The sequence below is a fragment of the Sparus aurata genome, chromosome 17 (assembly GCF_900880675.1).
Source record: "Sparus aurata chromosome 17, fSpaAur1.1, whole genome shotgun sequence".
NCBI classification, from domain to species: Eukaryota; Metazoa; Chordata; class Actinopteri; order Spariformes; family Sparidae; genus Sparus; species Sparus aurata.
This window is the reverse complement of record NC_044203.1, coordinates 36,086,095-36,100,053: the sequence shown is the minus strand read 5'-3', so window position 1 is coordinate 36,100,053 and position 13,959 is coordinate 36,086,095. Positions and strand designations below refer to the sequence as shown.

The 13,959-nt window shown below is 41.0% G+C and overlaps 1 protein-coding gene across 1 annotated transcript in view; it reads left to right on the top strand.

The window, feature by feature from the left end:
* Nucleotides 1–10,188: 10,188 nt before the first annotated feature.
* The window catches only part of LOC115567789 (uncharacterized), a 42,277-nt gene continuing 38,506 nt past the window's right edge, over nucleotides 10,189–13,959 (top strand). The window contains 7 exon segments of the mRNA XM_030394635.1: nucleotides 10,189–10,348; nucleotides 11,085–12,399; nucleotides 12,433–12,864; nucleotides 12,964–13,164; nucleotides 13,166–13,270; nucleotides 13,323–13,502; nucleotides 13,757–13,803. Of these exon segments, the coding sequence (XP_030250495.1) occupies nucleotides 10,303–10,348; nucleotides 11,085–12,399; nucleotides 12,433–12,864; nucleotides 12,964–13,164; nucleotides 13,166–13,270; nucleotides 13,323–13,502; nucleotides 13,757–13,803 (2,326 nt within the window). The 5' untranslated portion in view covers nucleotides 10,189–10,302.

Genomic DNA, 13,959 nt, shown 5'->3' with positions numbered 1-13,959 from the left:
AAAATACAAAAGCACAGGTTCAAGGATGGAATTTCCCTCTACTGTGGTTAAACCAGTCATGTAGGCTTCCTCTTTACCTCTTAAAGCGAAACTTTACTGACTTCCCGTCAGACTGCACACCTTTCAGCACATTAGCACCCCCACAGGTGGAGATATAAATTACAGTTCCCTATTGAGCCAGCGCCTCAGTCAGTCAGGGAAATTGGTGGGAGCACTGGAGGGGCCAGCAATTTTCCAGGGGTGGCCACGGCCCCACCTTTTACAAAATTTGGGATTCTGGGGCTTCTGGAAGATTTTGCTTGCACCATATGGAGCAATTTTATGTTTTGTTGGTTGTTTTTTTTATTTTATTGATACATTTATAAGTTAATATTTGCATTTGTAACTTAAAGCTTTATTCAGACGGCTAGTTTGTGGTGAAAGATGTCTAAAAAAAAATACAATGCATTCTAAAAACAAACTGAGTTATTGTGCTGTTATAACTCTAAACATTTATTACCAACAAGGCAACAAAACCGGAAATGTCCCTTTTTGTGAACACACAATGAGCGACATCAGTGTTTTGCTGTTTCGTGGCAAATGTTCTAATGATGGGTGCATATGCCAGAGTAAATGTGTGTGGCATTAGTACACCCATGAAAAGGATAATTAGATGAAAATGAAGTCATGCTAATGGTTCAAATTTTCTTCAATTACAATGTATTTATGTATGTTGGGGAAACTGAAGCACCTGGAGAAAACCCACCGCTGCAAGAGTGTCTCCGGACTCGTGGAAGCGGACATGCGGGCTGCCACTGGGCCACATGTTCTAGAACCTGTGCAATTAATTTCGCCTGTTTTTCCACAACTGTTTTTGTACTACTTGAAACTGTTTTTTTTTGCCAGCAATCAGTTTGGAGAAGGGAGTTGCAAGTCTTTCCACGGTCCTGGAGAAAACATCAGTGCTGCTGGCAACAATTTTTGGCAATGGGTTCTTCATGATCCAGCACCAATTTTTGATGTGATTCTTGAAAATCCAGGATCATCATTTGAACTGGCTGTTCATTTGATTGAGGCAGCACAAATACATCTTAAATCCATGTTCTGGTCCCGAAAAATTGAAGACACATGGGCCCTCTGGTTCTGGAAAATCAAGCTGATTATTGGCACTTGGACATCCGGCCCCTTTTGTGGCATTATAGAAAAGCAAAAAAAAACAAAAAAAAAAACAGCAATTCTTGTTCTGCTCATGGAAATAACAGCACACCTGGCTGTGATGGTTTAAGAATCTGTCCATGTGTAAAATAAATGCAGTCATTCTTGGTCCTGGTTTTGTATTATTCATCATATAATTTTAGTTTTTATAACATTATTTGGACTTTTTTCTCATTTAATTGACCCTTTATCTCATAATTTCGAATTTTTCTTTCATAATTTGAAATGATTTTGCTCATAAATACGATTGGTATTCAAAATGTAGACTTGTTTCTCATATAATGTGACTTTTTCTGTCATTATTGACTATTTGTCTGAGAATTTACACTTTCTATTTCGTAACTTTAATTTTTTATTTCATAATGATGAAAAGGAATGATGAGGGAGTGAAAGAAACAGCCCCTCACCTGTTTTGTGTGTTCATGTCTTTGCCATGTTCTACATTTACAGACATTTAAACTGTAGTGAAAACTTGCATCCTTTGTTGTCATATCTCTGTGTTACTTAGTACTGTTAATTGTTTTTTCTTCTCGTTGTTTTTTGGATGTATGTGTGCAATACACATCTTCAATCTGCTCCCAGAGTCATCCACGTGTCTTTGTTTTTCTCGAACCTTTAAAACATCTGGTTGACTGTATTAAATGTTTTTATGACGTCCATGAGTCAGTCTGCGGGTCTTTTTCAGGTCGCTTTTTGCCGAGACCCGTGGGCGTATTGCAGTGAAAGAGGCGAGACGCGGAATCTGGAGATGACGCGCAGCTGCAGCCGCTGCTTGACACGCGCGGTCTCACCTGGATGTTAACTGTCTCACCTAACGTGTGTGTCTGTGTCGCTGCAGCACCATCCTGTGTCCAGCCTGTTAAACTCCACCTCCTTATTTCCTTGTTTACAATTCCTATTTAGTCCTTTGCGTCGACGCAGCTCACTGCTTAAAGGCAGTAAAGGTAATGTAACATACATACATTATGTTTCATACTCTTTTGTTTCAGTGTTATTACATATTTAACGTCACTGGAGCCGTTGATAACAACGTTACACTGAAAATGTGTCTGTCTTATGGTCCATTAAGTCTAAATGCTAATCCAGGCCAGACTTAGCTTCCGTTTTTATAAAAGACACGAACTAAAGTCCTCTAAATGATGTTCTGGTTTCTACTTTCTCTTTGGTGATTTATTTTGTATTCAACATAAGTAGCGTACATAGGAAAGACAACATCAAATGAAAGTCAAGGTTAATCTTCTTTACATATTATTTTTGGGTGGAATGTATTTTGATTTATGATTTTGTACTGAATATAGTGATTGAGGTCCTCTGTCATCCAGGTCATGGGATTGATTTGAAGTGTTGTGTCACAGGCAGCTAGACTTTCAGTTTGACGAACTGAAAGGGGTTTGCAGCCTGTGTGGGAGTGTCTTTACAGACATTTTGTATGAGCTCTGAAATGAAAGTAAGCACAATGTGAGAGGATTCTGCAACAGAGTGAAAGTAGAACATTTGTGAATTGTGTGGCACAAGTCCTCAGCCCTCCTCCTTTTAGTTAGTAAGCTTGAAAAACAAGCTGATAAAAGTAGTGTGTATGTCAGAATGCAGTCTGACTTAGTACTGTGAAAGTTACTCACAGCAAGTCAGACACAGCCGACCCAAAGAGACAGGAGCTACTAATAGCAAAAGAATGTAATTTAACCACAAGGGGGCTGTTGTACTACCTCCAGGAAGAAGACTTCATGCTTTGCTGGCTGAGCTGAATCATAGTATCGCAGACTTCACCTGGAAATAATGAACCACGTGTCAGTGTACACCATCCACCACCACTTGATGTGTCACCAGAAGTAAGTTATATTTTCTTGAATATTTCAAGTTAAATCTGAATGAAGACTGTTTTTCATGAAACTCATTTTTCTGTGGGAAAAATCCAAATAATTAACCAGAGGATAACTGAAGGCAGTAAAAAGAAGAAGTGGCAGTTGAAGGTAACTACTTTAAGTCCACTGTTTATATCCTGTATCATGAAATAGCCTCAAAATATCACTAAAATATTGTTGTTTATTGACAGCATTTGTCCTGCGAACACAGCATGTTTGTTGTGTTTGGGTGAAGGTATATATATATTCTACCATGAGTAAGCCTGAGGAGGAAGATGAGGGAGTTCCTCCCTCCAGCACCACCCTGCATGAGGAACACGAGAGCTGGACCGAACCTGACAGGTGAGATAAAGAGCTGTCCAACCAGAGCTCAGTGTAACATGAGTCCACTGTCAGAGGAGTGTGAGTACTGAGAGGAAGCAGAAGATGTTACTCAGTCAGACATTTTATTTAGTTTGTTGGATTCAAACCTCATTTTGTTCTATTGTCTGACAGCCCTTCATCAAATTTGGTTTCCTATCTGTTGTAGCTGGTAACACATCTTTCCTCACAGTCACTGACCTCCGTATACGTCCACCTGTCTTTGTCAACGCTTCATTTCTTTCAGGACTGAGCAGCAAAGAGCAGAATCTCCTGAACCAAGCTGTGTGTCCATGAAGAGTGACATGTCCATTGGTGCCCCTATTAATTTTAAAAGGTAAGATTCAAATTCTAAGAAAGTTAAAGGAACTTTCTGAAGGAAATTCTCTACTAATTTTTAATTCCTTTTTTAATGCTCTATTTGAACAGGACCGGGCAGGACAGAGCAGATTCTCCTGAACCAAGCTGTGTGTCCATGAAGAGTGACCGGTCCATGGACTTTCCTCTTGTTTTCAGAAGGCAAGGTCACATTTTGGAGTAGGACAAAGGAATGTGTGATGCACATACATTCTATGAAATTTAAATTTTCTTTTTTAATGCTTAATTTTTACAGAACCAAGCAGGACAGAGCAAAACCTCCTGCACCAAGTCACGCCTCCTTGAAGAGTGACAGGTCTATGGACTTTCCTCTTGTTTTCAAAAGACAAAATTCAAATTCTAAGTAAGTTAAAGGACCTTCCAAACACAAATCCTCAACAGAAGGAGATAAATATATAACACTACTCTAATGTCACTGCATTCTTTTTATAATCACAGCTCTTCATGTGAGAAAGTATAAAAGTGGAGGTTAATCTTAAACTAGAAAATGTGCATTTTGTGCAAAAATACAGTATGAGTGCAGGCAGCTGAAGTGATATAGAAAATACTGCTGAATATAACTGGAAAATACTTTCCTGAAATGCATTAAACTATAATGTATTGCACTACACTGCTTAGGCAGCAGCAGAACCAATGTTGAAAATTTGCCCATAAGAATGAATAGGAAACATTTTAATTACATAGAAATATGCCTCCCAAACTCCTGCGAGTTTTGAAAAATGTGTAATGTTCATGGCCAAAATATTAGCAGTAGTAAGTCCTACATCCAAAGACCATCAAGACCATCTAAGACCATCAACAGAGAGCCAACAAGATTTACTACATTTCTATGTATTACATTACACGCATCACCTTGTATTACACGAAGCACAATTAAGTAGTGTTTAAGCAACATTTTAAGGGAGTTTTAGGTTAAATTTGGCTATCAGTAACAATTAATGATTATCAGGGCTAAGTTATACAGTGCAACAAAGCAAAAGTACCAAATCGGTCTCATAAAAAGGTACTAAAGGTACTAAACTGAGTTTAATAACTGACTCAATAACTACAACCAAATATACCATAACAGCTGTAATGGTTGAAGGATTTTGGAGTTCTTGACATAGTGGAGTTCGGCAACATTCACTACAACATAAAATAGACAGCAGCAAGAAGGTTCAAAAGTTAAAAGATGAAAAAACACAATTCTACAGAACAAAGAAACAATGGTGGTCACTGATATCACATGTGGGTGTGAGTGTGAGAGAGACATGATGCCAGGTTAGAGAGGATGGCTAGTTGCATGCAGACTCTGAGTCTGTGTGAAGCACAACGTCGAATTAACCATCTAGGAAAGCAGACTACTGATAACTTGACCTGAGATCACAGTAACACCAAAACAGTGAACAAACATGTGCATGACATCAACCAGAGTTAAGATTCCTGTGCTTAGCCGTGTTATGCTATGCTATCTAAGCCCAGTTCAACGTTACCAGTCTTGGCTGCTGGTGGTTGCAGGAGAAGGTTGGGACTTCAGTGTTAAACAATGCTGCTCTTGCTGTGCAAGGTGTTAAGAAAGGCAGCAGAGGAGGAAACAGTTTGCTCCTTTCCCTGACTATCTTTCCCTGACTATCTTTCCTTGACAATCTGGTCAGAGGGGAGTCTGTCAGTCAGACCAATAGTAGTTAAAAGCTGAATTTTGCCCCTAGGTGTGAAGAATGGTGAATTCTGGGGCACTGAGTTCAGTTCAGAGTCCATTTTGAAATCCACAATGAATGACTTCATCTGTGGGTCCCAACATCCCCCCTTTGGTCTCAGGATGTCACTTGAGGCAGGATCCTGAGAGGACAAATCCTCATGTATAATAAATAGTTTGAAGGAGTTCATCCATCACGTCATTAATATTGGGAACATCTTGGCAGTTCATTAACCAGCTGGGCGTTGGCTAACTCGCTATCTTGGTTAAGCAAGAATCATGAACAGAACATCAAGAACAGAAGTTACACAAAGAAAAAGAAAATCCAGATAAACACTATGATAATAACATTGAATTCACTATAGATACCTGTGTTTCTCTGGGTTAGTGAGTACAGAAAAGTTAGTGATGACAATTTTTTAGGGTGAGATGCAGAGCGTGGCACCTACAATGATACAGTATAATCATTTCTGGAGTGTCTGAGAGTGTTTGTGTTCACATGTTGGATTTCAATGCTGATTACTGTAAGTGATAGTCAGCCTTATTTTGGTAGACTTATAATTTGGTTCTTCAAGCAGAAAAACATATGTGACAGTCCAAATGACTGTATAATGGTTCTTGTTTTACCGTGTGATAATGTTTTAAAATGATGGTGTTGGATGAGGACATGTGTATGTCTTGTTATGTGAGGTCAAAATGCAGTTTCCTAAGCTAAGTTTTACAACAGTTAATTCACGAAAAAAAAGCAAATACAACGAAGGAGCTATTCAAAGTGTATTTACAAAGTTGTGCCTGTGTCTAATCAGCCTCAGTAGCATGATTTTTGGCTATTACTGAATTCAGAATAATTGAGTTTCCTGCTGTTGCTAACAAATCCAAGGTTGCCTGTTGTAACCGTAAGGAAGTAAATTACTTATTGTTAACCATCAGTACTGGGATGGATCGAGTTGTTAGTTACCGGAAGCTAACTCTGGGGCTCTTGTTGTTAAGTTTTGCTTAAACTGTGGCTCAGGACTGCAGTGCTCTGAGTAGCTGAATGCAGAAAGGAATTCTGAGGTGCTGTCACTATCGAAGGAATTATGACTGTGCACTGAACTGTGGTCAAAGAAGCTGTGGTAATCATCTGAACAGTATGCTGGCTGGTCATAATTCTGGGTCAATATCTCTGCATTTGGCCTTTACAACTCCTTTTGTCTGCATGCCTATCACGATGCATTGGTGGATGTGGCGGTTGCGCTTGGTGTCTGTATGAATCCTTTTGTCACCCCACTTTGGTTTGTTGGGAGGTTGATTTTTTCAGGCAGGAGATATTTGAGACGCTGTGGTGTTTGAGGAGGCAGGCTCATGTGTCTTACCAATGGATTTGGAAGTGATCATAGTTTCCCAAACCACCTGTGTCATCTTTCTTATCTCATTCAGTGGGAGGTTTTCTTGACACATCACCATTTGCAATGTGAGTGCGTACACATGGGTGAAGGTTATTCACAAGCAAAGACTTGAAGGTAGGGTTCTCTTCTAAGCCTGGTGCATTCTTGCCCTGAAAGTAAGCATGCCTCAAACACATGTAATAATCTCTGGGATGCTCAGAACAGGAATGTTTAACTTGGATTGCTGCAACCATTGCTGTGGCCTCATCGGCAGTAGAAGAGAATTCCTGACAAAGCTCTCTGTAGTCATTTTTGACCCTGGGAGATTGTGATTATATGAACTTGCGTACAGCTTTATAGCTGGTGTTCCACACAAGTTTAACTTTCTCCCTCTGGGTTGCATGGCACAAGTCAATTAGACTATGGTCAAGTAAACTAAGCTAATCCTCAACATGGTGATCACAGTTGTCTGGCTCAAAATGTTCAATGTCCCTAGCTATAAATTCAAGCTCTTTAAGGCGGAGGCACTCTAAGCTAGTGTGTTGGCTATGGTGTTGCTTTGGCAAACACTCTGTAGTGTAGCTTGGGGGGAAGTACACTAGCCTAACCAAACTGTGTTATGGCCTACAATATGGGGGTAACTTCCTGTGGAGGAGGTGTGACTGTGGCACAATCTAGTGGCTCTGGGCATCCAGATTTGGGCCAATAAAGATAAACACAGTTTACAAGCATAGGTTTGTTTACCAAACCTTAAACAGTCCTTCCAGAAAAACACAGTTTTTTTTTTTGATTGTTGCGGGGAAAAGTCTGTGATTATGCGGCACGTTTTCTTGAAAAATGCGATGGAATATGCAGGATTTTTATGCAATGAAATTGTGGGAACTTGGAAAAATTGCCGTTTGATGAAAAAGAGAAAAAAAAAGTGATTCCCCCAACACCCTGTTCTCACTAGGCTACTACCTTAATGTAAAGAGTCATTTCTTATTACTTCCTATGATAAGCAGCATACTACATCACAGAAAGTGCTGGAATATTTAAGTTCTGATCTTGTTTTATTTCAGACCTTAATAAACACATGGCTCAAACTTACAAAACATTGATGAGTCAAACAAGTTCTGTAGCTTTACAAAAGGAATATGCTGCAACTTCTGTAAAAATGAATAAATAGAATATAAAAAATAAAATGTGTGCTTCCTGTTTTACAGAGGTAGCTATACAAAACAGACATCTGTGCAATCGCTGCAGCAACAGTGCAATCTCTTACTGTAATGTAAATTTACATACTACTAATATACTTAGAACTGTGAGGTTTTTAAAACTAGTATGATTTTTTTGTTGGCAGATGAGACTGATTTGCGGGCTTGATCATGGCTTCATTGCGGGGTTTGCAGCTTTTCGATGATGTTCATGTCGCAAAATTACGTCACTTCATAACGTTCCTATGGCAACAGGGGAAAATGGCTGCTCTTGTGTGAAGTAAACGCAACATTTTTCAACTTTCTGCTGAGATAGGGATAATCATTTATTATGATAAATAATATGATTCAGTTTACATTAGATTACCTCGGGGCACAAAAACATAGCAAATTTACTAAAGTGGTCATATAAAAAGGTACTAAACTGTTTGTAACTCTGATTAATAATTTACTTACTACCTATAACCAAATTTGCCATAACAGCTAATAATGGTTGAAGGATTTTGGATTTCTTGACAGAGTCGAGGTTGGCAACATTCACTTCTGTACAATATTAAGTAGACAACAAGAAGGTAAAAAGACTTTTATTCAGCACAAAGATGAACACTCACAATCTAACTTTGTACTATATACAGGTGTGTGTGTGTGTGTGTGTGTGTGTGTGTCTGACAAAAGCAAAGAAACAATGGTGAGTGATTGCAGGAGAAGGTTGGAACTCCAATGTTGAACAATGCTGTTCTTGCTGTGCAAGGTCTGATGAAAGTCGGCAGAGGAAGAAACGGTTCGCTCCTTTCCTTTGCAAGGATAGCAGGTCGGTGCTAACTTTCTTGGTGTTTCAGGTTGTGAAGTAAGCTGACAAGCTTTGCTTCGCAGCTGCTGGGACTAACTGACCTGGAATACTGGCAGGACCTTGTGTTGCTGCAGGGTTAGGGTTAGTGGAGGGGATCCAACAGGAGAAGTTCTTTGGGCCTGCTGCAAATGCAGCTTGCAGCTCTCCACAGCTGTTAGGCCCCAAAGAAGATGTCTTGAGCAGGCAGCCCTGTGTCTCAACAGAAGTAAAAATGTGGGATCTAAATCAAACTGAAGAGAATTTCTTTTATTTTTCAGGTTTTCCAGCTTCTTTCCACTCTAGCGGTCATGTGACCCACTCTGCAGCTCTGAACATTCTGCAATACACACCCATTATAAATTCTGAGCACAAGCTAAAAAACCTTTGTACTAAAACTGTGATAATTTCAAAACCATAACATATATTAAAAAGCTGAATACATGCTGAATAGTTCAAAGTCTTGTGACTTCTTCAAAGTTGGAATGATGTCTGGAGGTAAAACTATGAAGGAGAAGGAGAGGTTGAAAGTCAGGTGGCGTTGAAGAGGATTTGAGGATTTTCCCATTCACTTCCATTGAAAAAAATTTTTTGTTGAAAAAAATGAATATTTGTAAAAGCTGAAAAGTCAGAAAGCTTAATAGTACAAGGCTGAAAGAGCTTTAAAAGCAGAACATTTTGATAGTTGAACGGTTTCTGTAGCTGAGCTGACAAAAACCTATAATAATAACTTTATTAAATACCAGAAGTACAATAGTGTGAGCATTACAGCATTCACACTAAAAAAGGCAACTCAACATGGTCAAAGGAGGCTTTGCTAAGTCTTGTAACTTGTTTTTCACTTCCCCTCTTTTTCTCCGTCTCTTCTCAAACCCTTGGTTTTGTGTATGAGACATATGCTTTATGCCTTGATCCTTCAGTGTAAAGTTATACATCTTCATCACTAATGGATCCTGTTTGGCTCCCCAGAATTAACCAGGAGACGTCAAAGGTTCCCACTGGTCGTCACACAGAACTGGACTCCATATTTATGGTGCGTACACACAAAAAAACACATCACAGTCATCCCAGTCATGGTAATACTAAGTGCTGTATCGTAGGCGACTGGACTTTTCAGTTTCTTGAAGATGTTTCACTTGAAGAAGCATACAGCATAGCATTGGCGACATTTTGCTAGCTAGCATTAGCAATGTTTTGTAGTTCAACACAATGGCAACCGGCAGATGATCTGAACAACTTATTATTTTTTTTGTTCCAGCGTCTTCAAGAGAACATTGTTACTTTTGTGAATAAAGAGTTGAAGAAGTTCCAGAAGGTTTTGAGTCTAGATTATCCAGAATGTTTAGTGGGCCAGTGTGAGGACGAGGAGGTCATAGATGATGAAGAAGAAGAAGAACAGAGGAGGAGCAGCAAGGAGGCATTTCTGAAGATCACCCTGCAGTTCATGAGAAGAATGAAGCTGGGAGAGCTGGCTGACTCTCTGCAGAACAGTAAGAGGCCTTTGATAGATGGAGCAGGAAAAAGTAATGCTGTAAATATGCTGTGCAACACCTGCATCAGATCTGTAAATTCTACTTAGCTGCACACACTGTCCAGAGCTTCTAAAAAGAATAAAAACAACAACAAAACTGGGGAGATGGGGGTTTTTCTTGGCATGGTCAAGTGTGCTTGTGGGAAAAAGGCCATATGGCTCCACATCTGATAACAGTTCTATGTAGCAGTACTAGAGTTCTCAACAGGTCAGCCCGGCCCGACAAACCTGACCGGACCTGCAGGTTTGGGCCGGCTTCGGCCGAAAAAATACGCAAATGAGCCATGTCGGGCCGGGCCTCGGGCTTCCTTTTTTATAAAACACATTTCTTGCAGGTTGTAAATTATATATTGTTTGTTGTGAATCATCACTGTTCACATGTGGTGAAGAGTAGGCTAAGTCTGGCTGCCTGCTTCATGGGGAGGGGCAGACGCAGACCTGACGCCGCTGCATAAAGTTACGATAACAAGTGTATGAGGAAAACAATGCAGGCGCGCGGGCGGTCGGGTTTGGGCCGGGTTCAGGCAGACAATTCATGCTGGTGTGTCGGGCTGCATCGGGTTCGGGCTTAAAAACCCGCGGGCCGGGTCGGGTGGGGTTGTAATTTTCAGGCCCGTTGAGAACTCTATGCAGTACTATCTGAATCTTAAAAGAGACTTGTTCAATCTAATCAATATGTAATTTTTTTCCTGTAGGAACTTTTGCTGCAGTGTGCCGCAGAAAACACAAAACTAACCTTCAGAAGAAGTTCCAGTGTGTGTTTGAGGGAATTGCTAAAGCAGGAAACCCAACCCTTCTGAAACAGATCTACACAGAGCTCTACATCACAGAGGGAGGGACTGCAGAGGTCAATGATGAACATGAGGTCAGACAGATTGAAACAGCATCCAGGAAACCAGACAGACCAGAAACAACAATCAGACAAGAAGACATGTTTAAAGCCTCACCTGGAAGAGATAAACCAATCAGAACAGTGATGACAAAGGGAGTGGCTGGCATCGGGAAAACAGTCTTGACACAGAAGTTCACTCTGGACTGGGCTGAAGACAAAAACAACCAGGACATACAATTCACATTTCCATTCACTTTCAGAGAACTGAATGTGCTGAAGGGGAAAAAGTTCAGCCTGGTGGAACTTGTTCATCACTTCTTCACTGAGACCAAAGAAATCTGCAGGTTTGAAGAGTTCCAGGTTGTGTTTACATTTGATGGTCTGGATGAGTGTCGACTTCCTCTGGACTTCCACAACACTGAGATCCTGACTGATGTTACAGAGTCCACCTCAGTGGATGTGCTGCTGACAAACCTCATCAGGGGGAAGCTGCTTCCCTCTGCTCGCCTCTGGATAACCACACGACCTGCAGCAGCCAATCAGATCCCTCCTGAGTGTGTTGACATGGTGACAGAGGTCAGAGGGTTCACTGACCCACAGAAGGAGGAGTACTTCAGGAGGAGATTCAGAGATGAGGAGCAGAGCAGCAGAATCATCTCCCACATCAAGACATCACGAAGCCTCCACATCATGTGCCACATCCCAGTCTTCTGCTGGATCACTGCTACAGTTCTGGAGGATGTGTTGAAGACCAGAGAGAGAGGAGAGCTTCCCAAGACCCTGACTGAAATGTACATCCACTTCCTGGTGGTTCAGTCCAAAGTGAAGAACATCAAGTATGATGGAGGAGCTGAGACTGATCCACACTGGACTCCAGAGAGCAGGAAGATGATTGAGTATCTGGGAAAACTGGCTTTTGAGCAGCTGCAGAAGGGAAACCTGATCTTCTATGAATCAGACATGACAGAGTGTGGCATCGATATCAGGGCAGCCTCAGTGTACTCAGGAGTGTTCACACAGATCTTTAAAGAGGAGAGAGGACTGTACCAGGACAAGGTGTTCTGCTTCGTCCATCTGAGCGTTCAGGAGTTTCTGGCTGCTCTTCATGTCCATCTGACATTCATCAACTCTGGAGTCAATCTGCTGTCAGAAGAACCAATAACCCGGTGGTCTAAATGGTTCAAAAACACCACTGAACTCTTCTACCAGAGTGCTGTGGACGAGGCCTTACAGAGTCCAAATGGACACCTGGATTTGTTCCTGCGCTTCCTCCTGGGTCTTTCATTGCAGACCAATCAGACGATCTTACGAGGCCTGATGAAACAGACAGGAAGTAGCTCACAGGGAACAGTTGAGTACATCAAGAAGAAGATCGATGAGAATCTGTCTCCAGAGAGAAGCATCAGTCTGTTCCACTGTCTGAATGAACTGAATGATTGTTCTCTAGTGGAGGAGATCCAAAAGAAACTGTGCTCAGAACGTAAGCTCACAAAACAACTGTCTCCTGCTCAGTGGTCGGCTCTCTGCTTCATCTTACTGACATCCGGAGGAGATCTGGATGTGTTCGACCTGAAGAAATGCTTTGCGTCAGATGAGACTCTTCTGAGGCTGCTGCCAGTTGTCAAAGCCTCCACTAAAGCTCAGTAGGTCAAAAATATAGCTCTGTAAATGCAATGCAATGTAAATACATTAAATTGGAAAGGATAATCTGACTGTTCCTTTTTTGGCCATTTTTTCTTTAGGCTGAGTAGTTGTAATCTGTCAGAGAGAAGCTGTGAAGCTCTGTCCTCAGTTCTCAGCTCAACATCCTCCAGTCTGAGGGAGCTGGACCTGAGTAACAATGACCTGCAGGATTCAGGAGTGAAGCAGCTGTGTGCTGGACTGGAGAGTCCAAACTGTGCACTGGAGGTTCTCAGGTCAGGATTCATCAGGTTGTCTAACAGAAGACCATAGTCTTCACAGAAAACATGGGGTGGAAAAAGATGTTATGCATGTCAAGACTGTTGCTACTCTAGTTTTTGAGAACTTCATAGACTTTGATATTAAAAGGTGTGTGTGTGTGTGTGTGTGTGTGTGTGTGTGTGTGCACGCATGCGTGTAGGCTGTCAGGTTGTCTGATAACAAAGAAAGGCTGTGGTTTACTGGCTTCTGCTCTGAGATCCAACCCCTCCTTTCTGAGAGAGCTGGACCTGAGGTACAATCATTATCATTCAAGAGACTCAGAAGTTAAGCTGCTTTCTGATGGACTCAAAGATCCTGACTGGAGACTGGACACCCTCAGGTACGAACAGACATGAGTGTAGGTCGAGTTTGTTTGAGTCAGGGGGGTTGAGCTTATCCCCAAAAAATGTCCCAACTCTCGTTGTATCAAACCATGCAGACCTTTAATATGTTTGTGTCTTTTATGATGATCACAGATTTACAAGTAAAACTCTACAGCACCATTTCTTTCCTGAAAGTTTAATTTTCTGGATATTCAACACTGTTAACAGTTTTCATCGAAGTTGTTAAGTGCTGATCTCACTGTTTTTGCAGGGTGGATCCTGTTGGATCACATTTAATGAAACCTGGTCTGAGGAAGTGTAAGTGTTTCATTGTTTGTGTTTATTGTCTTTTTTTTTTTAAATAATGTGTTGAAGAAATATTATGCTGTATATCAATATACAGTTGATTTTGATTGACAAATAGTTATGTCATGAGTACGTCAAGGAGAACCAACAATCTGCAGGGTTGTATAC